Source organism: Staurois parvus, unplaced genomic scaffold (assembly GCF_062004578.1).
Source record: "Staurois parvus isolate SC_StPar_1 unplaced genomic scaffold, SC_StPar_1.0 ptg000393l, whole genome shotgun sequence".
NCBI lineage: Eukaryota > Metazoa > Chordata > Amphibia > Anura > Ranidae > Staurois > Staurois parvus.
In genome coordinates this window covers 2,417,687-2,441,219 of record NW_028318189.1, presented here as the reverse complement: position 1 = coordinate 2,441,219, position 23,533 = coordinate 2,417,687, and the positions used below count along the sequence as shown (strand labels likewise).

At 42.6% G+C, this 23,533-nt stretch overlaps 1 protein-coding gene across 1 annotated transcript in view; it reads right to left on the bottom strand.

The window, feature by feature from the left end:
* NPFFR1 (neuropeptide FF receptor 1) overlaps positions 1 to 23,533 on the bottom strand; it is a 404,438-nt gene that overhangs the window by 52,959 nt on the left and 327,946 nt on the right. Inside the window, exon 3 of the mRNA XM_089686193.1 lies at positions 8,606 to 8,705. Within this exon, the coding sequence (XP_089542319.1) occupies positions 8,606 to 8,705 (100 nt within the window). The remainder of the gene's footprint in view (positions 1 to 8,605; positions 8,706 to 23,533) is intronic.

The following is a 23,533-nucleotide window of genomic DNA, read 5'->3' as shown; positions in this document are numbered from 1 at the left end:
TGCAGACACAATACAGGAGATGACCACAGACTGCAGACAGCACAGGAGATGACCAGAGACTGCGGACACAGTACAGGAGATGACCAGAGACTGCGGACACAGTACAGGGGATGACCAGAGACTGCGGACGTAGTACAGGAGATGACCAGAGACTGCAGACACAGTACAGGAGATGACCAGAGACTGCGGACACAGTACAGGAGATGACCAGAGACCGCGGACACAGTACAGGGGATGACCAGAGACTGCGGACACAGTACAGGAGATGACCAGAGACTGCGGACACAGTACAGGAGATGACCAGAGACCGCGGACACAGTACAGGGGATGACCAGAGACTGCGGACACAGTACAGGAGATGACCAGAGACCGCGGACACAGTACAGGGGATGACCAGAGACTGCGGACACAGTACAGGAGATGACCAGAGACCGCGGACACAGTACAGGGGATGACCAGAGACTGCGGACACAGTACAGGAGATGACCAGAGACTGCAGACACAGTACAGGAGATGATCAGAGACTGCGGACACAGTACATGAGATGATCAGAGACTGCAGACACAGTACAGGAGATGATCAGAGACTGCAGACACAGTACATGAGATGATCAGAGACTGCAGACACAGTACAGGAGATGATCAGAGACTGCAGACACAGTACAGGAGATGAACAGAGACTGCAGACACAGTAAAGGAGATGACCAGAGACTGTAGACATAGTACAGGGGATGACCAGAGACTGCGGACACAGTAGAGGGGATGACCAGAGACTGCAGACATAGTACAGGAGATGACCAGAGACTGCAGACATAGTACAGGAGATGACCAGAGACAGCAGACATAGTACAGGAGATGACCAGAGACTGCGGACATACAACGGCGGCGGGAATACTGGGCCGGCCGCTCCAAAGACACACAGACATTTCCCCCCAAGTGTGTCTTATGGAGTGAAATAGTGCCCCATCATTTGTGTCAGTGGGAAGAATCATGCCCCATCATTAGTGTCAGTGGGAGGAATAGTGCCCCATCTTTGGTGTCAGTGAGAAGAAACGTGCCCCATAATTGGTGTCAGTGGGAAGAAACGTGCCCCATCATTGGTGTCAGTGGGAGGAATAGTGCCCCATCATTGGTGTCAGTGGGAAGAATCGTGCCCCATCATTAGTGTCAGTGGGCTGAGGAATAGTGCCCCATCGTTGGTGTCAGTGTGGGGGGGGGGAATAGTACCCCGTCATTGGTGTCAGTGGGGGAAGGGGATAGTGTCCCAACATTGGTGTCAGTGGGAGGAATAGTGTCCCATCATTGGTGTCAGTGGGAAGAATAGTGCCCAATCTTTGGTGTCAGTGGGAGGAATAGTACGTCATTGGTGTCAGTGGGGGGGAATAGTGCCCCGTTATTGGTGTCAGTGGGGGGGATAGTGTCCCAACATTGGTGTCAGTGGGAGGAATAGTGTCCCATCATTGGTGTCAGTGGGAAAAATAGTGCCCCATCTTTGGTGTCAGTGGGAGGAATAGTATGTCATTGGTGTCAGTGGGGGGGAATAGTGCCCCGTTATTGGTGTCAGTGGGGGGGATAGTGTCCCAACATTGGTGTCAGTGGGAGGAATAATACCCCATCATTGTTGTCAGTGGGGGAAGGAATAGTGTCCCATCTTTGGTGTCAGTGGGGAGTGGAATAGTGCCCCATCGTTGGTGTCAGTGGGGAGTAGAATAGTGCCCCATCGCTGGTGTCAGTGGGGGGAGGAATAGTGCCCCATTGTTGGTGTCAGTGGGGGGGAGGAATAGTGCCCCGTCGTTGGTGTCAGTGGGGGGAGGAATAGTGCCCCATCATTGGTGTCAGTGGGAGGAATAATGCCCCATCATTAGTATCAGTGATACCAATGATGGGGCACTATTCCTCCCACTGACACCAATGACACTTAACTTGCTGACCCCTGCTCCAGCATGGTGCTACTGCAGCCAGCATACCTAGTTGCAGCAGCACCATCAGCATGGCACACTTACCTGTCAGCTGTCCTTCTTCACTCTGGCCTCTCCCTCACTCGATGTTTGCGGGGCCGCTTGGCTCCGCCTCCTCGCAGGTGATTGGCCTCCTGTGTGCCTTTCCTGAGCTACAGTTCTGGCACCCAATCACCGGTGAGGAGGCGGAGCCAAGTGGCAGGAGTGAGGGAGCGGCCGGAGTGAATGAAGGAGCAGCACTTCCTGGACTGCATCGTCCTGGGACTGGGACACGGAGCCAGGTAAGGTACAGCAGCCCCCTGCCCACCCCTGTACTTAGTGTCCCTTCCTCGCGGAAAATACGCCCCTGCCGGCGGGCCGGATAGATGGCCTTGGCGTGCCGCATGTGGCCCGCGGGCCGTAGTATGAGGACCCCTGTCTTAGACTATCAGTAGCATTGTGAGTTTTACACATAATTAGAGACTACGGGGAGTCTAATGTTATCAATCAGAAGACCCCAAGCGGCTTGCAGTACAATAAAATCAGCAAAGCACAACACAGTTTGGCACTACTGTGTAAGAAGCAAAATCTGAATGTGTAATGGGAAAAGAAGTCTGCACCTATGTATCCATGTAATTACAAACAATGAATGATAACCTGGTCTCTAATACTTAAATAGACAGTACACACATTAATTGAATTATTTGCATACTTTTTTATATGTTTATCTAGTAGTGAAATCACACAGAAGCAATGTCACCCTGTGGGTAGGGTAGGGAAACCTTTAATGGACTTTAAGTAAGACACAAACAAATGAAAGCCCAATCCCAGCAACAGTTATTTGGAAAAAGATTCACAATGTATCAATAAAAGCTTGGTGCTGTAAGCTTCCATGCCAGTGTACTCTGGTTTGTTCCAACCATATACTGTAAGTGGCACTTTTCTGGACAGCTTTGACTGTTGCAGAACGGGCAGCACGGTGGCTAAATGGTTAGCATTTCCGCCTGGCAGTACTAGGGTCGCTGGTTCAAATCCCAACCATGGCACCACCTGCCTGGAGTTTGCATGTTCTGTGCCTGCGTGGGTTCTGTGCCTGCGTGGGTGTCCTTCCGGGAACTCGGGTTTCCTCTAACACTCCAAAGACATGCTGGTAAGTTAATTGGCTCTTTTCTAAAAATTGGCCCTAGTATGTGTATGTATGAATGTGAGTTAGGGACCTTAGATTGTACACCCCTTGAGGGTTAGGGACTGATGTGAATGTACAATATATATGTAAAGCGCTGCGTAAATTTACAGCACTATATATGTACCTTAAATAAATAAATGTAAAGATCTAATAATAAAACTATGTTGCAGGAGGACTCAGAAATACAAATGTTATTGTGATAAAGCTATTGGCAGTTTGCATCATATACTGTATGTTGTTTTTTTATTATTTTGAATTTGAAATTTTTGAGAAGAGCCAGATATGGGGAGGAAAGGGACATCGGAAGAGAATCTTTGGAAAGAAGACTCTCAATTGGGTCTGTTACAAGACCAGGTGTTTGTGGGAACTGAGATTGAGCGGCATGTGTCAATTGGAGATAGCGGAAGTGCATCCACCTGGGTAATCCATACACAGAGGATAATTCCTGAAATGACAATAGCATACCAGCAAGCATATTATTTTGCAGCATTTAAATTGTGAATCTTTCCCACACTTGAGGGTAAGGCAGAGATCTGAAATGAGGCAAAATAGGGTTACTCCACAGAGGGTGGTGGGGTGACCGATGATTACGTTTAATAAATCTCTTCCAAGCAGGCACAGTGAAGGAAATATGTATTTGATCCCCTGCTGATTTTGAATATTTGGCCACTCACAAAGAAATGATCAGTCTAAAAATCAAATGGTAGGTGTATTGTAACACTGAGAGACAGAATAGCAAAAAAAAATTCAAAAGAAATGCATGTCTAACAAATTATGCTCTGATTTGCATGTTCATGAGGGAAATAAGTATTTGATTCCCTTCACAAAACATGACTTAGTACTTGGCGGAAATGTCAATCACAGAGGTCAGACGTTTCCTGTAGTTGGCCACCAGGTTTGCACACATCTCAGGAGGGATTTTGGCACACTCCTCTTGGCAGATCCTCTCCAAGTCATTAAGGTTTGGTGGCTGACGTTTGGCAACTCGAACTTTCATCTCCCTCCACAGATTTTCAATTAGATTAAGGTCTGGAGATTGGCTAGGACACTCCAGGACCTTAATGTGCTTCTTCAGCCACTCCTTTGTTGCCTTGGCCGTGTGTTTTGGGTCATTGTCATGAGGGAACACCCATCCACGACCCATTTTCAGTGCCCTGGCTGAGGTTAGAAGGTTCTCACCTAGGATTTGATGGTACATTTCCCCGTCTATCGTCCCTTTGATGCAGTGCAGTTGTCCTATCCCCTTAGCAGAAAAACACCCCCCCGAAGCAGAATGTTTCCATCACCATGTTTGACAGTTGGGATGGTGTTCTTGGGATCATAGGCAGCATTCCTCTTCCTCCAAACATGGCGAGTTGAGTTGATGCCAAAGAGCTTGATTTTGGTCTCATCTGACCACAACACTCTCAACCAGTCCTCCTCTGCATCATTCAGATGTTCAGTGGCAAACTTCAGAGGGGCCTGCACATGTGCTTTCTTGAGCAAAGGGACCTTGCAGGCACTGCAGGATTTCAATCCTTGTCGGCGTAGTGTGTTACCAATTGTTTTCTTGGTGACCTTTAAGAGACTGCTTCTAATCTCAGCTTGTTACCTGTATGAAAGACACCTGGTGGCCAAAAATCCTGCTGAATGATAGGGGATCAAATACTTATTTCCCTCATGAAAATGCAAATCAGTGCATAATTTGTTAGATATGCATTTCTTTTGAATTTTTGTTGCTATTCTGTCTCTCAGTGTTACAATACACCTACCATTCGATTTTTAGACTGATCATTTCTTTGTGAGTGGGCAAACATTCAAAATCAGCAGGGGATCACATAATTATTTCCTTCACTATACTTATACTTGGAGAGTCATTCTAGTAGGACTTGGGAGGTTGGTATAAACTCTTCAACACCAGATTTCTAAATTCTGTAAGCGAACCCAGAATGGCCTCCTCTAAACAGTCCCATTAGGCCTGAACTAACATCTAACCTTAATTAGGAAAGATGACCAATAGTAAATCTAAAACTGGGTAATGCAAAGCCCCCACATTGAACCGGTAAGTGCAGGGTACATTTTGCCAAATGAGAAAGGACACCATTCTAAATAAAGGAGCTTACACACTGGTCAATGTTTTTAAAGAAGGATCCAGGTACCAGGCAAATAGAGACGCTCATACACCAGTCAATGTCTTTAGAGAAGGAACTAGGAAATATATATATATATAAGTCCCAAAAGAAGCCCAGTTAGAGCAATAACAGTGGAGACAACGTGAAAAGAAAAAGGTACCCAACAGGAGATGTTGGAGAAAGTAGTATACTTCTTTATCACCTGGGCTAAGCCACGGGCACAGACTTGAACTCCGTTTCCAGCTGACGGCAAAAAATGAATAAAAGAAACTGTAAACAGTATAGGTACCATGAAATATCAGCTGGTACCAATGCAGTAGAGCCTGATTGCTTTCAGAATGATCGTGTTAGAATCCGTGCAAATAAGACGACTCAGAATCCCCACAAAGCTTATAAGGAAGGCAACAGCAGGCAGAACATACCAGGCAAACTAGGCGGAAGACCTAGGGCATCACAAAAGTCACATCTGTGAGGCAAGAGGCCTCAGCCAGGCCATAGCATCCTTAGGGGTATTGAAAAAATGGATAGTCTCTCCATCCAGCACATATACAGTAGTTCATCAGGAAATAAAACATTCTATTTAATTCCATTAGCCCTTATAGCAGCATTGACTATATCAAATGATCTGCGCAATGTCTGGGTTTCAACAGAATAATATGTGAAGTCTCCCACTATGATAGGATAGGTCACCAGCAGCACAGACAGCTCTGAGGATCTCATCCCAGTCTCGAATGTTCATCACGTGGAGAATCGGCGTGTGAGGTGGTGAGCCTACTGGCCAGTTCTGGGCGGTGTGCACACTCCACTGTGAATTAGGGGGAAAGCTGGGTGGTAGTAATTCCTCCATAAGCAGGGTCAGAATCATCATTCCTTTCAGCCCCACTATCACCTGCTTTGATTCTTAGCATCCTCTGCTCTGCATTCCAGAGCCCTAAGTTTCCTTTGCAAGGTGCAAATAGCAGTTGTGTGCTCTACCATAGTGAACCGAGAACAGATTTTGTCAAAGATTTGCCAAATCAATCCAATATTCAAGTGAACAGCCTCTATCTTAGATGCCAGAGCTGCCAAGCAGGTGGTTATAGCCACCATATCATCAGGGATACCAGGCGCTGGAGGAACTGTCTCCTACACAGGATCAGTCTGGGAGGCCATATTGGGAAACCTTCCTGTGAGTGTCACACCTCTGTACACATCGATCCGGTGCTGGGTCTTGTCTCCTATCCAAGTTGCTTGGGTTTCTGCCTATCTGCCCTGAACCTAGGTATTATTAAGCCTTTGCACCTATGTATTAGTGTCTTCATGTGGAAGCCAGACCCCTATGGTTTCTGTGGTGTTCACCGCCATTTGAGTATTCCCATATTTTGTGTATTTTTTGATCCTGTCTTTGTTCTTAGTGTTTTCCCTCTGGCTGTGCAGTTATATTCCCTTTGGTTTCTGTCTCTGGATCCCTTCAGTTCCTGTTGCTGTGTGTTTCCTTCTCAGCATTGTTTCCTGTTGTTGTTTGCCCTGCAGCCCTTTCCAGCTTGCTGAGTCTCTCTCTCTGCATCATTGCTCAGCATCACTCACTCTCCTGTGCTTTACACTTGTTCCCTGTGTCCTCTCTCCTGGCATCCCTTCCTGGCTTGCTGCAGTAGCTTATCTTGGTTCCTAGTAGTTTGTGCATACACTGTGTCCTTCCAGCGTGCTATTTGATCCCATTGTGCCCGCACGGGTGTGTTAGAGAGTCGCAACCTGGGACTGCCACGCAGTGCAACAGCCACACCTCCAGTGGCTCTGATGAAGACTGGGTGGCTCCTTAGAGCCTGTGACTCTGATACACCACTGTTTGCGTGCAGCCACACTGCTCCTACATCTCTGAGAACTGGTACCCAGGTACACCTGTTTAGTTGTTTCCACTGGCCCGCTAGATCTTGAGTTTACAGTCCCAGGTGCTCATATCCTCTGATCGTGACATTGACTTCCTGCCACGTAGGGCTTTAAACTCACTAATTCCTTAATGTACAGGGGGAAATGGTGTTTTGTACACCCTTTAGGTCATCCCAAGGGTTTATGAGGAATCTGGAGCATGTACACCACCAAGGTTGGGAGGAAAATCCAGGCACAGTAGAAAATCTGGATCAGTCTTCTGGAGAAGTGTCTGTTCAGCGTTCCATCCTGGCCACGCCCCCCATGCATTTGCTATTTTAGCTTCACCTCTTATTGCAGTGTTCCCAAATAATGTTAAAATGAAGTGTATAGCAGAGACAAAATCTTGTGATAACATTCTGCTCTCATATTTTGTTTCAGAACAAAGGATTTCTAGATAATATCCTCGTGTAATTATACTGTTAAGTCTCACCTCTATAATATCACTAGGTCTTGTTGATACAACACTGAAAATAGTATTCACAGATATAAAAATAAATTGAACCAATATCCTTTAAAATGCTACAAGATGGGGTTGACTCACCTAACCACTGAACATAACATACTGAGAACAACTGTTTACGCATGACTTTAAACTGGGTATACACACAGTTGGTTTGTGTACAGTCATCATTAATGTACTTAGTGTCTAGCAGATGGTTAGCTATAGCTGATGTTACAACGCCTTCACAAAAAATATCAAGGCAAATGAGGTATAATTCTTGGTCCGTGTGTTTTTATGAATCTACTATCAAATGTTTCTCAGAGGTGTTTTCAACATACTGTAGCAACAGCCACTACTCCTTATAAGAAAACCTAATTACACTGATGATAATGAACTTTAAATTAATTCAAGGAATGATCTCCAAATTGATTATAGGAAAGAATCCCATATGAAATAAAGGATCAAAATGACATTATATTGATATACCTCTTGGCTGTAATCCATTTCTTATTATTCAGCGACAGATTGATCGCTGCCTTTCTGAAAGGCAAATGTTATAAATTGGGCACAGATTTAAGTGTTCTCCTTCTACTGATGAAACAAACAAACATAACAAAATGTATTCAAGAGCATTCTGTGTTTAGCCAGTTTTTCCCTAAAAGGTTGCTCTATAAATATGTAAGCATGCCATTGAATACAATTTACACAATTTTCTCCACCTTTGCAGTCATTATAATTACAGCATAATTTTGCCACGCATTAACACAGCAGGACCAGGAGTGTTATGAAAAAAGTTTGTGTCACAAAGGTTTAGCAAGGCCCATGAATCAATTTTCAAAGCTTAGATAACTTGCGTTATATGTGAAGTACAAGACTTGATGTACAATGAGTTGTTAACATGAAATACCATGTGATATGAATGCATTCTATTTTTGTGCCATGTAGAATTCTAAAGTCACATTATGTGCTTTTCACAGAAATAAAGCAATACGTTAAAAACAGTGCAACTTGTTTTTAAATACCTTTCCACTGCAATTGCTACCAGGGTGAAGACTGAGGCAGAAACAGACATTCCTTGCACAAGGCCGCTCATTTTGCACATGATGTTGTCAAAAGGCCACCCTATAAGACAACAACAAAGAAAATGTTATTATATTTAGCAAGATTCTATGTTTTCCTTGAGGGTATATATTAGTATATTTTGCCCTTACTGTTCACCCATAGAACATCATGCTGCCAAAGTGTTTGGATGGGGCGGGGGGCTCTTATTTGTGATATCTGACTCCAGCGCTGGTTGAAATTTTATCTATTATGTTTCTAACTATTAATACTCATAGATTTACTACAGCGATATCCCAATATCTACATTTCACAGCAAGGAAATTCTTATATTCACATACTACATACAGTATTTTTATGGCTTTTGGCCTAATGGCTAGTCAGACACTGCCATGAAAAATCAACAAAGTGGCTTGTTATGTCCAAAGGAATTCATTAGGAGTATCTAAGACACACTTAAGAATTCCAATGTGCATCCACTTGACAAATGTCAATGCGGGCAACAGATTCATGTACCTGTTGTAGACAGGTACATGAATTAGGAGTGTGTGGAGGCGCTCGGCCAGGCTGTCCATACAGGCATTCTGGCCACAGTGAAACTCCACTTCCTCCCACCGCTCCAGCTGCGCAGAGGTTTGAATCTGGGTGGGCACAGCCAGATGGGAATTCACAGACACTAGTTTCTCATCAGTTCCACTCCCCGTGATTGAAAGACTGGTATTGGGTATAGAATCTGTCCACTGCCTTCTGCCAATCATAGGAGAGAGCTGAACTGATGGGGAAATAATGTCTCAGCTTGCCCATTGGGCTCTGCATACTGAGTGTCACAGATTGTTAGGAGGCTGTTAGTTTACAGCCTCCCTAACAACCAGTGATAAGTGGGGTGGAAGATGAGGCGGAAAACATGCCACTCTGCTACACAGCATACAGCACTCTGCCTGTCTCTGTACTCCAACTTATACTTATGTCTTAATTACCTCCATTTTTAATATCTATTGGAGGTAATTATTTTTTTATTAAATGCATTAAAACCTCTTGCACATGTGCAAACAAAATGCCACATTTGTGGCTGTGTAGCATTTTGTTTATGGATCTGAACACAGGTGTATTTTTCCTATAGGGAGTAAAGTTATAGATATATTTTTGTGCATTTATTTAGTGGAATGTTTTAATTACTTGTGACCATCAAGGCTTGTATCTGAAATGACTTGTATTCTGCCCTGTTTACAGCCCAGACCAAACGGAAGGAAAACATATATGACCACTGTGTGCAGAAGCTCATGTAAGTTGGAGCAGTGTATCCACTGGCATGATCTCTAATTCTATAATTACATTTACAGAGCTTATAGTAGGAGCTACATAGTGAGCAGATCATAATTTCCTGAATCCCTCTGCTAGATCAATATGTACAGTACCACTAAAATAATTAAAACAGCTATTTATTAAAATTAAAACAATATGCTGTATTAAATGTTATTTTCCAGATAGCTACATATCAGCTCTAAAATTATAAATGCATTTACTTTCCCCAGCTGTATGTACTTACCTTTCTTTCCTTCTTCTGTTGCTCCATTGTACTTACCTTTCCTTTCTTCTTCTGTTGCTCCTTTCAGCTGTCAAGATTGAAAATAAAAAAGACAGCCCTGTGTGAGCTCCTACCCAGTGCAGCTCGAGCTGCACAGAGCCAAAGGCTCTCCTTGCCACCATGCAACAATGTCGGCCCAGTCAACAGCACTCTTACATAGGATGAATCATATGCTCCTTCATATCTGAAACTACCAGTTATTCGCTTCAGTTGCCAATACATACAGCAGGGCTTGTAAAAGCCACTCGCCCGCTCGCCAAATGTGAGGAGAAATTCCTCTGTGGCGAGCACAGATGAAGAAGCATGGAGCGACTGCACATGCGCTCCAAGCCTCATTGTGAAGCCGAGTTCCGGTTTACAACTTCTGGTTTCTGCGGCATCGCCATTACAGTGGCAGCGTCGCTGAGGGGACACGTGCAGGAGAGGTCCACTCTCCTATGCTGAGAGGAGACACCCTCTCCACCACTGCGGGGGACTCGAGGCCCGCTCTCCACCGCCATGGGGGACACGAGGCCCGCTCTCAACTGCCTTGGGGGACACGAGGCCTGCTCTACATCTCCTTGGGGGACACGAGGCCCGCTCTCACCCGCCTTGGGGGACACGAGACCCACTCTACACCTCCTTGGGGAACACAAGACCCGCTCTCCACCACCTTGGGGGACACGAGACCCACTCTACACTGCCTTGGGGGACACGAGTAAGGTTTGTGCCTGGCTAGTAGTTCTGGACTCAAAATTTTAACCCCTGCATACAGTAATATACAAACTTACAGTACTTATGAAAAAAATGCTGTAAAGTGAGGATGTTTTAAAAAATAATGCAAATAATATTTTTTATTTATCAAGTAACAGCCTTCAAAGTGCAAAACAAAAAATAACTAAATCAAAGCACTATGTACTGTGTCCACTGTCAACTGTCCACCCTTTGACTTTAAAACAGCATGAATTTTCCCATGTAGACATGCACACAATTAGGGATTTTACATGCATATGGACTGATATGGACATGATGAAATAATTATACCAAACAATTGGAAATGATCAACAAGATAACACAACATTTAAAAAACGAATCATTTAAGGTAAAACAAATCAGTGTTTCAGAAATGAAAGTGGGTGAAGAAAAGCCATACTCTTCTAACAAGTTGAAGTCATGGAATCCAGTTCCCTGTACAAAATCATACACAATCTTGATCAAGACTCAGCACAGTAATAAGACACATAGTAGTGTTGGTTATGTGTTAGAGAAGACACTGGTAGTGATAGCAGAATTCAGGCTTTACTTGTGTGGCTTAAGTTACAAACATACAGAGCACATTTCTCAGCAGACATATTACAGACAGATTACTTCCTGAAGAGATGATAGAGAAGAAGAAAGAACCAGCAAGTTTTACACATACACAACTGGTAACCTTTAGCGTACAGTGCCATCTACTGGTCAAGTGATATTACCACAGAATACTGTATATAGTACATTATAGTACATGCTGTTGTATTCCCAACACCCCTTCTCAACGGCATGTGCATAATTATATGACATTTAGTCTCTTTTGTAGAAAACAATGACGTTCTCTTGGCAAAGGTTTGGTGAGTGCGTCTGCAGTCATCTCCTCTGATGGGCAGTACTGGATGTCGATAACCCCTTGTTCTTGCATGTCTCTGAGCAGATGATATCTTACATCAATGTGCTTGGTTCTTGGGTTAATCTTCTCAGAGTGCGTAAGCTTTATGCATCCCTGATTGTCTTCAAAGATGGGTGTGGGTTGTGACATATTCAGTCCCATGTCTAGTAGAAGTTGACGAATCCAAATGGCTTCTTGACATGCATGTGCTGCTGCTATGTATTCCGCTTCAGTTGAAGAGAGTGCAACAGTCACTTGTTTCCGACTAGACCAGCTTATGGTTCCTTGTCCATACTGGAAGATGTAACCACTTGTAGATTTGCGGTCAGTGGTGTCTCCAGCCCAATCGGCGTCCACATATCCAATCAGTTTTGGGTTTGACGATGCTGGAAGTCGCAGCTTCATCCGATTTGTTCCCTTTAAGTATTGCATTACCCTTTTTACTGCATTCCAGTCGCGTTGACACGGTGTTGCGACTTTCCTGCAAAGTATTCCCACTGCTAGGGCGATGTCTGGTCTTGTCACGGTGGCGATGTATAGCAATTTTCCGATTGCCCTGCGGTAATAATCATTGTTAGGTAACAAGTTTTCTGTTCCATTGTTTTTGAGATAATCTGGTTCCATTGGTGTTTTCACTTCCTTTGCATCTTGCATGTGAAACCGTTCTAACATTTCTGTAATTTTCTGACTTTGGTTAAGAAGATAGCTTCCATCCTGTTCCCGCTCTATTTGAATTCCTAGGTAGTGAGTAATGTTCCCCAACTCTTTAATTTCAAAATTTTGTTTCAGTTTGTGAACTATTTGGACATAGTCCCCTTCTTGTTCAAAACACGTCAAGATGTCATCGACGTATATTAGGATGTATGTCCATTTGTTCTCTTGATTCTTTGAATACAGACATGAATCTGCTTTACTTTTTGAGAACCCTTCTTTTCTGAGTATTTTGTTCACTTTTTCATTCCATGCTCTCGCCGCTTGCTTGAGCCCGTAGATGCTCTTTTGCAGTTTGCATACAAGGTTCTTTTCTTTCTCAAAGCCTGGTGGCTGGTCCATGTACAGATCCTCCTTGATGTCTCCATACAAAAAGGCAGTTTTGACATCTAGGTGCTTTACTTGCATTCCCTTTCCGGCAGCAATACTAAGGAGTGTTCTTATGGTAGAATGTTTCACAACTGGAGCAAATGTCTCATCGTAATCTTCTCCAAATTTCTGGGAGTATCCCTTGGCAACTAATCTTGCTTTGTATCTATAGATCAGTGTCTCTTGCCGATTCAGTGTGTAAATCCTCTCCACATTTTTCAAGAATTGTATTATCTGGTTCTTCACTTTCATTAAAATAAACACTGTGGCTTACTGTGACCTTGTTGGTCTTTGGACAAAGGATTCTATATCCCTTACTCTGCTCACTGTAGCCAACCAGAATGCCTTCTATGGCTTTGTTCTCCAACTTGGAGCGTTTCTGACTTGGAATGTGGGCATATGCTTTACAGCCAAATACTCTGATATGTCCTACGTTAGGTTTTGATCCATTCCACATTTCATATGGTGTACTCTCAATAGCTTTTGATGGGAGCCTGTTTTGTAGGTATGTTGCAGTCATTATTGCTTCTCCCCAGTATTTGTTATGTAAGCCAGCGTCCGTAATCATACATCTTGTCATTTCTACAAGAGTGCGATTCTTTCTTTCAGCTACACCGTTTTGCTCAGGAGTGTATGGTACAGTTGTTTGGTGTATAATACCTTGTTTCTTTAGGTATGATTCCATCTCTTTATTCATATATTCACCTCCATTGTCAGTGCGTATTATTCCAGGTTTCCTTTGAAACTTGTTGCTTGTCATAGCTACAAACTCTTGAAGTTTTTCTAATGTCTCACTTTTGTGCTTCATTAGATACGTTATTGTGTACCGGGAATAATCGTCGATGAAAGTCAGTAAATATCTGTTCCCGCCAGGTGTGATGGTTTTCATTGGTCCGCACACATCACTGTGTATCAGTTCCATGGGTTTAATGGTTTTACTCTGACTGGTCTGTGGAAGAGAGGTTCGGGTGGCCTTTGCTTTGATGCAACACGTGCACTTGCTGAGTGTGTGGCAAGGCAATATTTTCATGTCTTCTGATAGACCTCTCTTTGCAAAGTCCTTTATAGCTTCTGGGTTTTGATGCCCCAATCTTCTATGCCACAGGTGGATGCACTTGTCATGTGGGTTATGAGTTGCCACATTAGCCTTCTCACTTTCAGTGATGAGTTTGTACAGATGCTCATGTAATCTTCCTCTTGCTAAAATTTGCTTTCCATTTTGAATTGTGCATTCATTACCTCTGAACTGGACAGTGAGTCCATTGCTTGCAAGGGTTTTAACTGATAGGAGGCTTCCTTCTAGGCTTGGAACATATAGAACATTCTTTACAAGGATGCTCTGCTTGCCTCCTGATGGTGTTTTGCAGTTCAGAAATCCCTGACCTTTACCTTCCGCTGTAATACTTTTCCCATTTGCTAGGAAGACTTTATCTTTTACACTAAAATCAATTTCTGTGAAGAATGTCTCATCGCTTGTCATGTGACTTGTTGCCCCTGAATCAATGTACCATCCGTGTGAGGTACTATTCTGAGTCACTTTAAAAGTACCACTCCATGATGCACTTTCATTTTCTTTCATGACTGCTTTAGCTCTTTCTCTTGTGGGTAGCTCCCGCTTTCGCTGCTCAGCTTTCCAGATTGAACAGTTCTTTTTCAGATGACCGGCCTTTTTGCAGCGAAAACATACCCTGGTTTCTTTGCTTTGTCTTATGCCTTCATGCACCTTCAGAACTGCCTCTGGTCTCTTGTTCTCTTCACTATGCAAATTTTTCTTTCTTCTGCTGTATTCATCAATTAATTTTCCCTTAACATCTAGCGTCAGTTCAGTTTCCGGTCTAGTTTCTAGAGCATTTATAAGGGCACTGTATGATTCTGGAAGGCTGCACAGAAGTATTGACACAACATGGTTGCTTTTTAATTCTTCACCTATTGCACCCAGCTGGTCCACAATTTCTAGCATGGCATTTACATGTTCACCCATTTCCTGCCCTTTTTCCAGCCTCTTCTTATACAGTTTGCGTAGCAGATATAGTTTACTGTTTAGGTTTGCACGTTCATGCAGTGTTTGTAATGCAGTTCACATACCTTTAGCTGTGCTTTCTTTCCTTATATGAATGAGTTGATCGTCCTCCACTAATAGGCTTATGACTGCTTTCGCTTGCCTGTTTTTTCTGTCCAATTCTTCCGGGTTGTCATTGGGTCTGTGTGTATCTAGTACCTGACACAAGTCATCTTTGGATAACAGCATTTCAAGCTTAAACTACCATAGCTGGTAGTTGGTATTGTTGAGCTTTGCTATTGTAAACTTCATATCTGAAGCACTTGCCATCTTTCAGTGAATTGGATTGTAAATGCAGCACTTACTTGCTTGTAGTTTTCCTTTTTCCAGTGTCTGGAGCTGGGCCCATAACCTGTTGGTTATGTGTTAGAGAAGACACTGGTAGTGATAGCAGAATTCAGGCTTTACTTGTGTGGCTTAAGTTACAAACATACAGAGCACATTTCTCAGCAGACATATTACAGACAGATTACTTCCTGAAGAGATGATAGAGAAGAAGAAAGAACCAGCAAGTTTTACACATACACAACTGGTAACCTTTAGCGTACAGTGCCATCTACTGGTCAAGTGATATTACCACAGAATACTGTATATAGTAAATTATAGTACATGCTGTTGTATTCCCAACAAGTGGCTGTTCTGAATTAACAAGGTTTTTCACAGGCAGAAATACCAAGGAAGACAGGTGTTTCCCGATGTGCTGTAAGAGCTCTTGTGCAGAAGCACAAAGAAACAAATGATGCTGGGGACTATGCAGTGGTCAGGCAAGGAAGCATTGTGCAGCAGATGAAAAACACATAATAACAGTAAGTATCCTCCTGCGCTTAATGCGGAAGTCGCAAACCTAACTATAGCTGCTGCCACTTAACTTAAAACCAATAAGTGATGATACAAAGTAACTGTAAATAGTGAAGCTCTATAAATCCTATCTATTAAATATGGATAAATATTATATATTACTAGCCGTGCACACACAATAGTGCTCAGTGACAAATAATTGCAAACAAATAAATATCTCTTTCCACAAGTATAAGTGAAACATGACCTTAAATATGTGACAAACTACAGATAATTGTGAAGTGATTCTTTAAGAAGAAAAAATTCCTGTGCTATTTATCAATATCTCTAAAAACACACCGTGTATATACAAACGTCAAAACAATCTAATTATTTATGTGTTCATTGAGAACATAAAGTCCATGCAAGTGAATCTGTGCTGATGTGATCTTCACTCCAGTGAAAAATGAACAGAAATCCTCAAATGGCAGCAATGCCCGCTCACCTCCGCACATTGACCCACACAGGGCCACAGGACTATAATAAACAGTAACAGATCCTCTCCACTCCACTCCTCATACAGGGATCATAGGATAGGAAAAAGACCTCTGCTCAGCGCACCTTATTCACTCCTCCTCCACTCAAAGTAACATATATAGGGTATAAAGCAAGAAACCTTCCATGGTGCAGTATCTTTTTATTTAAATTGCAGATAAAAGTTTGTAAAGCACTCACATGTATCCCCAGTAACAATCGCCTTTCACCACATGCTATGGGTGTACTGCATGGTATACTGGGTGTAGCAAGATGGCCGCTGCCGGAAGTGCGTCACCACGTACCGGAAATGACATACTGACGCGTTGCGTCACGTGACTCGTGACTTCATCAGGGTTAATGTTAACCCTGATGAAGTCACGAGTCACGTGACGCAACGCGTTAGTACGTCATTTCCGGTACGTGGTTAACGTTAACGCTGATGAAGTCACGATTCACGTGACGAAACGCGTCAGTACGTCATTTCCGGTACGTGGTGATGCACTTCCGGCAGCGGCCATCTTGCTACACCCAGTATACCATGCAGTACACCCATAGCATGTGGTGAAAGGTGATTGTTACTAGGGATACATGTGAGTGCTTTACCAACTTTTATCTGCAATTTAAATAAAAAGATACTGCACCATGGAAGGTTTCTTGCTAGTACCTACTGCATATTGCACTATCTCCAGCCAGTGGTACTTCCTTGACACTAAGCAGTCCATGGATATAATCACTTGTGACAGCTTGCAGTCCCTGCCTGAGTTTGGTGTTTGCTTGATCAAGGAACAGAGGGCCTAAACGGTTACTTCACCTTTATCATAAAGCTACCTATGCAGGTAAGATGTGCCTTTAAATAAAAACAATCTGTTCCCTTTCACAAAAGTTGAATAATGCCTTTGCTATAGGTGTAGGCCATTTACATACAGTATCTGCCATATCTTGGTTGCAAAACTCCCAGGGATGGCATAATCACATTCTGCCTTGTTGCTAGGACGTTGCTAAGACACTCCCAGCTGTTACTGCTCAACTCCACTATCATAGCAGTGAGCTTGCAAATCCCCAACGCCCCCCCCCCCATATGTGCAGTTCATTATCTCCTTTGCCTCAGTATCACTGAGCTTAGAACTACTGCAACAGTGGAGAGAAAGTGCATGCAAGGAGGTTTTGAATCACCTGGTAGTACTTTAGCAACATCCCAGCAACAAGGCAGGACAGAATGATGCCTTACCTGGGAATTTGTCAGCCAGGCTTTGGGAATTATGTAAATTGCCTACACCTACAGTAAAGGGGCATTATTTAACCTTGGCCAAAGCTGCACAGTTTGGTTTTATCTCCAGTCATCCCTTATCTGCATAGGCAGTTTTTTTTTGTAAAGGTGAACTAACCCTTTATGAGGACTTTTGTGATTCTAGTTTCAACCAATCAATTATACTGAAGAAATCAGAACTATTATCATTCCGCTATGTGAACACTCGTGCTGTTTTATAAATTCTTCTGTGGAGACAAATAAAGCATTTTAGCTGTTTTTTCTTACAAAATCCAAAAAAAGAATTGTTCCCCGTTGATAAATGAATACTAATGCTTATCTTACCTCAGATATAAGAAGTAAATGCAAACAGCTATGGAAATGTCAAGGGCATCAATGGGGCTCATCTAAAGGTAAAGCAGCCTAATTATGGAAGGAGGGAAAAAGCAAGTCTGTCAGCAGCATTCTCTTACTATGTACATACTCATCTATAATGCACAGACTCGAATATTGATTCAGGTGAAACAAGTAATATTGATATTGGTCTTCTCTTGATAAAATCAACAAAAGCAATTCCAATAAAAATCAAGAATATAGTGTTCAGGTGTCCTTCAAAGGACCTTGTAGATTCAGGCCAGAGCTACAAAAGCAATTTCAATCTAATTCTACTTAAAGACTTGCTTGAGATCACCCCCCATTAAACCAGAGCTACACAGGAGATGGTAAATAGTAGCTCACTGTGCTACTAACATTGGCCCTATATACAGTATATCACGGGTGTCAAACTGGTGGCTCTCCAGCTGTTGCCAAACTACAAATCCCATGAGGCATTGCAAGATTGACAGTTACAAGCATGACTCCCAAAGGCAGAGGTATCATGGGACTTGTAGTTTCACGTTTGACACCCCTGCAGTATATGAAGGAAACTACTCAAGAAGCATGTAGATCAATCAGCGTTAGGCTTCTTTTACACAGGCAACTGAGAAGGGGTGGGGTAGGGAAGTAAAAACAGGGGGTTGACCCTCATTTTTTCTGTCCCCCCCGACCACCCATCTAAATAAGACCTGGTGTTGCTTGGATTAGCACTCCCTATGAATAAGTCTGGATGTGACGAAATGCGTCAGATTTTGGTTGAGCAAAAACCAGAAGTGACAATCTTTGGAACCGAAAGTGACACACATTGTTTGAGAGTGAGGATCGGCAGCGGTGAGAGCGTTGTGCGGTCTTCCCTCTCTGACATTACCTTCACTGCATTTAAAGAGATATACAGTCAGGTCCATAAATATTGGGGCATCGACACAATTCTAACATTTTTGGCTCTATACACCACCACAATGGATTTGAAATGAAACAAACAAGATGTGCTTTAACTGCAGACTGTCAGCTTTAATTTGAGGGTATTTACATCCAAATCAGGTGAACGGTGTAGGAATTACAACAGTTTGCATATGTGCCTCCCACTTGTTAAGGGACCAAAAGTAATGGGCAATTGGCTTCTCAGCTGTTCCATGGCCAGGTGTGTGTTATTCCCTCTTTATCACAATTACAATGAGCAGATAAAAGGTCCAGAGTTCATTTCAAGTGTGCTATTTGCATTTGGAATCTGTTGCTGTCAACTCTCAAGATGAGATCCAAAGAGCTGTCACTATCAATGAAGCAAGCCATTATTAGGCTGAAAAAACAAAACAAACCCATCAGAGAGATAACAAAAACATTAGGCGTGGCCAAAACAACTGGAACATTCTTAAAAAGAAGGAACGCACCAGTGAGCTCAGCAACACCAAAAGACCCGGAAGACCACGGAAAACAACTGTGGTGGATGACCAAAGAATTCTTTCCCTGATGAAGAAAACACCCTTTACAACAGTTGGCCAGATCAAGAACACTCTCTAGGAGGTAGGTGTATGTGTGTCAAAGTCAACAATCAAGAGAAGACTTCACCAGAGTGAATACAGAGGGTTCACCACAAGGTGTAAATCATTGGTGAGCCTCAAAAACAGGAAGCCAGATTAAAGTTTTCCGTACGACATCTAAAAAAGCCTTCACAGTTCTGGAACAACATCCTATGGACAGATGAGACCAAGGTCAACTTGTACCAGAGTGATGGGAAGAGAAGCGTATGGAGAAGGAAAGGAACTGCTCATGATCCTAAGCATACCACCTCATCAGTGAAGCATGGTGGTGGTAGTGTCATGGCGTGGGCATGTATGGCTGCCAATGGAACTGGTTCTCTTGTATTTATTGATGATGTGACTGCTGACAAAAGCATCAGGATGAATTCTGAAGTGTTTTGGGCAATATTATCTGCTCATATTCAGCCAAATGCTTCAGAACTCATTAGACGCCGCTTCACAGTGCAGATGGACAATGACCAAAAGCATACTGCAAAAGCAACCAAAGAGTTTTTTAAGGGAAAGAAGTGGAATGTTATGCTATAGCCAAGTCAATCACCTGACCTGAATCCGATTGAGCATGCATTTCACTTGCTGAAGACAAAACTGAAGGGAAAATGCCCCAAGAACAAGCAGGAACTGAAGAAAGTTGCAGTAGAGACCTGGCAGAGCATCACCAGGGATGAAACCCAGCATCTGGTGATGTCTATGCATTCCAGACTTTAGGCTGTAATTGACTGCAAAGGATTTGCAACCAAGTATTAAAAAATGAAAGTTTGATTTATGATTATTATTCTGTCCCATTACTTTTGGTCCCTTAACAAGTGGGAGGCACATATGCAAACTGTTGTAATTCCTACACCGTTCACCTGATTTGGATGTAAATACCCTCAAATTAAAGCTGACCGTCTGCAGTTAAAGCACATCTTGTTTGTTTCATTTCAAATCCATTGTGGTGGTTTAGAGCCAAAAATGTTAGAATTGTGTCGATGTCCCAATATTTATGTACCTGAGTGTATCTTTGGGCTTTTCTTGAATTGTGTTCTTGTAAGTGAGTTTCTTTGAGCAGAGATTAAAAGGTTTTAAAGGATACTACACTATGTTGGGTCTCTATTTCCTCTCTTTCGCTTGATATGGAGAATCACCTCCAAGAATTGTAGGTCTGGAGTGTTGGAGCCATTCTGGGGAAATTATTGTGGAAAGTCTGATACTGAGGCTATTGAATTGAAGTGTTGGAATCACTCTGGAAGGAGTCGATGCACATGAGCGAATATCCTGATCTGGAGAAATATATTTTTATTCAAAAGTGCATTTTGCCAACCATGAGAGTGGGAGGCAAATAAAGCTGGTGAGTGCACACCTAAAAGGAAGCACAGCACAAGTTTGGAGATTTTTTACAGTCACGTGGTGATTTTATTTTGAATAATTCCATTCACATGGTGGATTCAGTGAGGACTTTTTTGATGGACTTTTTGTTTATTTATTTTTTATTATATAATGTTTTATTATACAATTTATTTTTCATGATTTACAGAGCGTTGCATATATTTTGGGATTTTCAAAATATTATTTTGATCACATTCTTTATTTATAGAAGAAAGTAGCAGCTTTATATGCTTTATTTGTTCACATATTTATTTATTTATATTTAATTTTACCATTGGGAGCGCGGTTTATGTTCAGAGAGTGGATTATACATACATGGTATTTGTACTGCATGTATATATCTTCCACTCGAGGATATACAGTTTGAGAAATACAGTTCAATACAAGTGGGATAGGAGGTCTCTGCTCCTTGGAGCTTACAATCTAGGAATTAATGACTCTTTGCCATTTCAATATGAAAAAAAAAGCAGGTAAACAGTGCCTTGTGTCATCACACAGAATCACCAGCTAACAGCTAGCAGGCTTGCTCAAACAGATCGCTTTAGTGTGATTTGCTAAAGGTAAATAGACTGTGCACTCTGCAACAGCAGTTGCTCGAGAGCTTAGTGAATTTAGTAATGATTCACTTTGCAAAGAAGACTCAATCACATGCAAGGAAAATAAAATAAACAGCATTTTTGCTTGCGCATGATTGGATGATGGAAGTCAGCAGAGCTTCTGCTCCCTAGATTGTAAGCTCTAATGAGCAAGGCCCTCTGCTTCCTCTTGCACCAAATTGTATTGTAACTGTAATGCCTACCTGCGCAAACTGTTGGCTCTATATAAATTCTGTATAATAATAATAATAATAAGTGTGAGGCTAGGGTGTCACACAAGTAATCTAGATGCTGGCACTAACTCACTAGCATCAGCATTGCAAAGAGACCGATTGTCCCCCTGCTGGCTGGGCCAACAAGATGGAGGGAGCAATTAACAATGATAAATGGAAGACTATCCAGCATAGGTATTGATGTGTCACTAGCGCAGAGTCTCCTTTGTGACATCAGCCTTAGGCTTACATTTAGTAGCTGTCAACAATCCTGTAGAGCTCTGAATTGCTGAAAAGCCTGCAAGTGTGGTTTAGTGCAATGTGGTGCATTCACACAGGGAGAATCTTTCTACCACCATTCACATCTTGTGTATGGCCAGCAGCCATGTGGCCAGATTTGTACAAATCAATAAATTGTTTTACCACTCTTCTCCTGTAACTGCTCATATTAATTGATGCATGAGACTAAGGCTTCTGACCAGCCCAGACACAGACAATTTGCATGCAGACCTAGTGGTTCTGGTCCCATACAGGGGCGGACTGACAACTCATGGGGCCCCCGGGCAATAGGGGATCATGGGGCCCGTGTCCTTGCCCAAACTCAAAAAAGCCTATGAAAAAGGTATCAGGGGCATCTCATGGGGCCCCCTACTGACCCCGGGCCCTCGGGCAGTGCCCCAGTTTCCAAATGATCAGTCCACCCCTGGTCCCATACAACCTGAGCAAAGCTAACTTCCAGTTTTGTGAGCATAGAGATTGCTGTTTCATCCAGATGCTGGCTTTTTTTTACATCTAGCCTCCTGTCTCAATGAGCCCTTATAGTGGTATTTAACCCAAAACTGTAATATATTTATTCTTACCAATCATATGAGAAGTGGCTGCATTCCTTTTCTTTCTTAGGCTTTTTCTCTCTGTTTTCACCTGGTGATCTGGCCGGTAACACACCTCCTGTATTAGAGTGCCCCCACTCTGGATGAAGGAGCACACGGGGTACCTTTGGACAACATCTTTGTCAGTCTGGGAGAAGGGGAGTATTAGATGTACTGCCAGATTTAAATACACTAACAAATTGAAGCCACATTCCAGCTAACACTTTTTAACCTTTTACAGCAACAATCTGGTTCTCTTTTATACTAAAGTTTTACATAAGTAAATACAAGCTGATCATTGTAAGCACCCCTTTCAGTGTTAAGTGGTTTGTCCCAACCCATTAACTGCTAGATCTGCAGAACAGTCTTGCTGGATCACCAGTTGAAAATATGGTAAAGAGCGCCTAAAAAAAAACCTAATGCAGTCACCTAGGTCATCTAAGAATTGGTAAGCTGCAATGTAATAAACGCTTGCTTTTGGGTTTCATATTACTTTAATGCATGCAGATGTGAAGGAGCCCTTAGAGAAGAACTTCACCCATATTAAACAAATTACAGCAAAGGTGCCTTTAGAACGTACAAATTGATACTTATAGATAATAGCAGGCTTTTTTTTCTTTGCACATCATATTTTTCTTTTCCTTGCCATTCTTCTCACAGTGGCCACTATCATTAATGAAAGGTGAATCCATCTACCTTTACTTCTAGAACTCTGCCTAGAACTCTGGGCGGGATTTATTAAAATTGAAGAGTTCAAAATCTGGTGCAGCTCTGCATAGAAATCAATCAGCTTTAATTTTTTTTCTTAACCAGTTCATGTCCAGACACTTTCACCCCCTTCCTGTCCAGGCCAATTTTCAGCTTTCAGTGCTATCACACTTTGAATGACAATTGCGCGGTCATGCAACACTGTACCCATATGAATTTTTTTGAGACAGATAAAACTTTATTTTGGTGGTATTTATTCACCACTGGGATTTTTATTTTTTTTGTTATGTAAATGAAAAGGTCCAAAATTTAAAAAAAAAAGT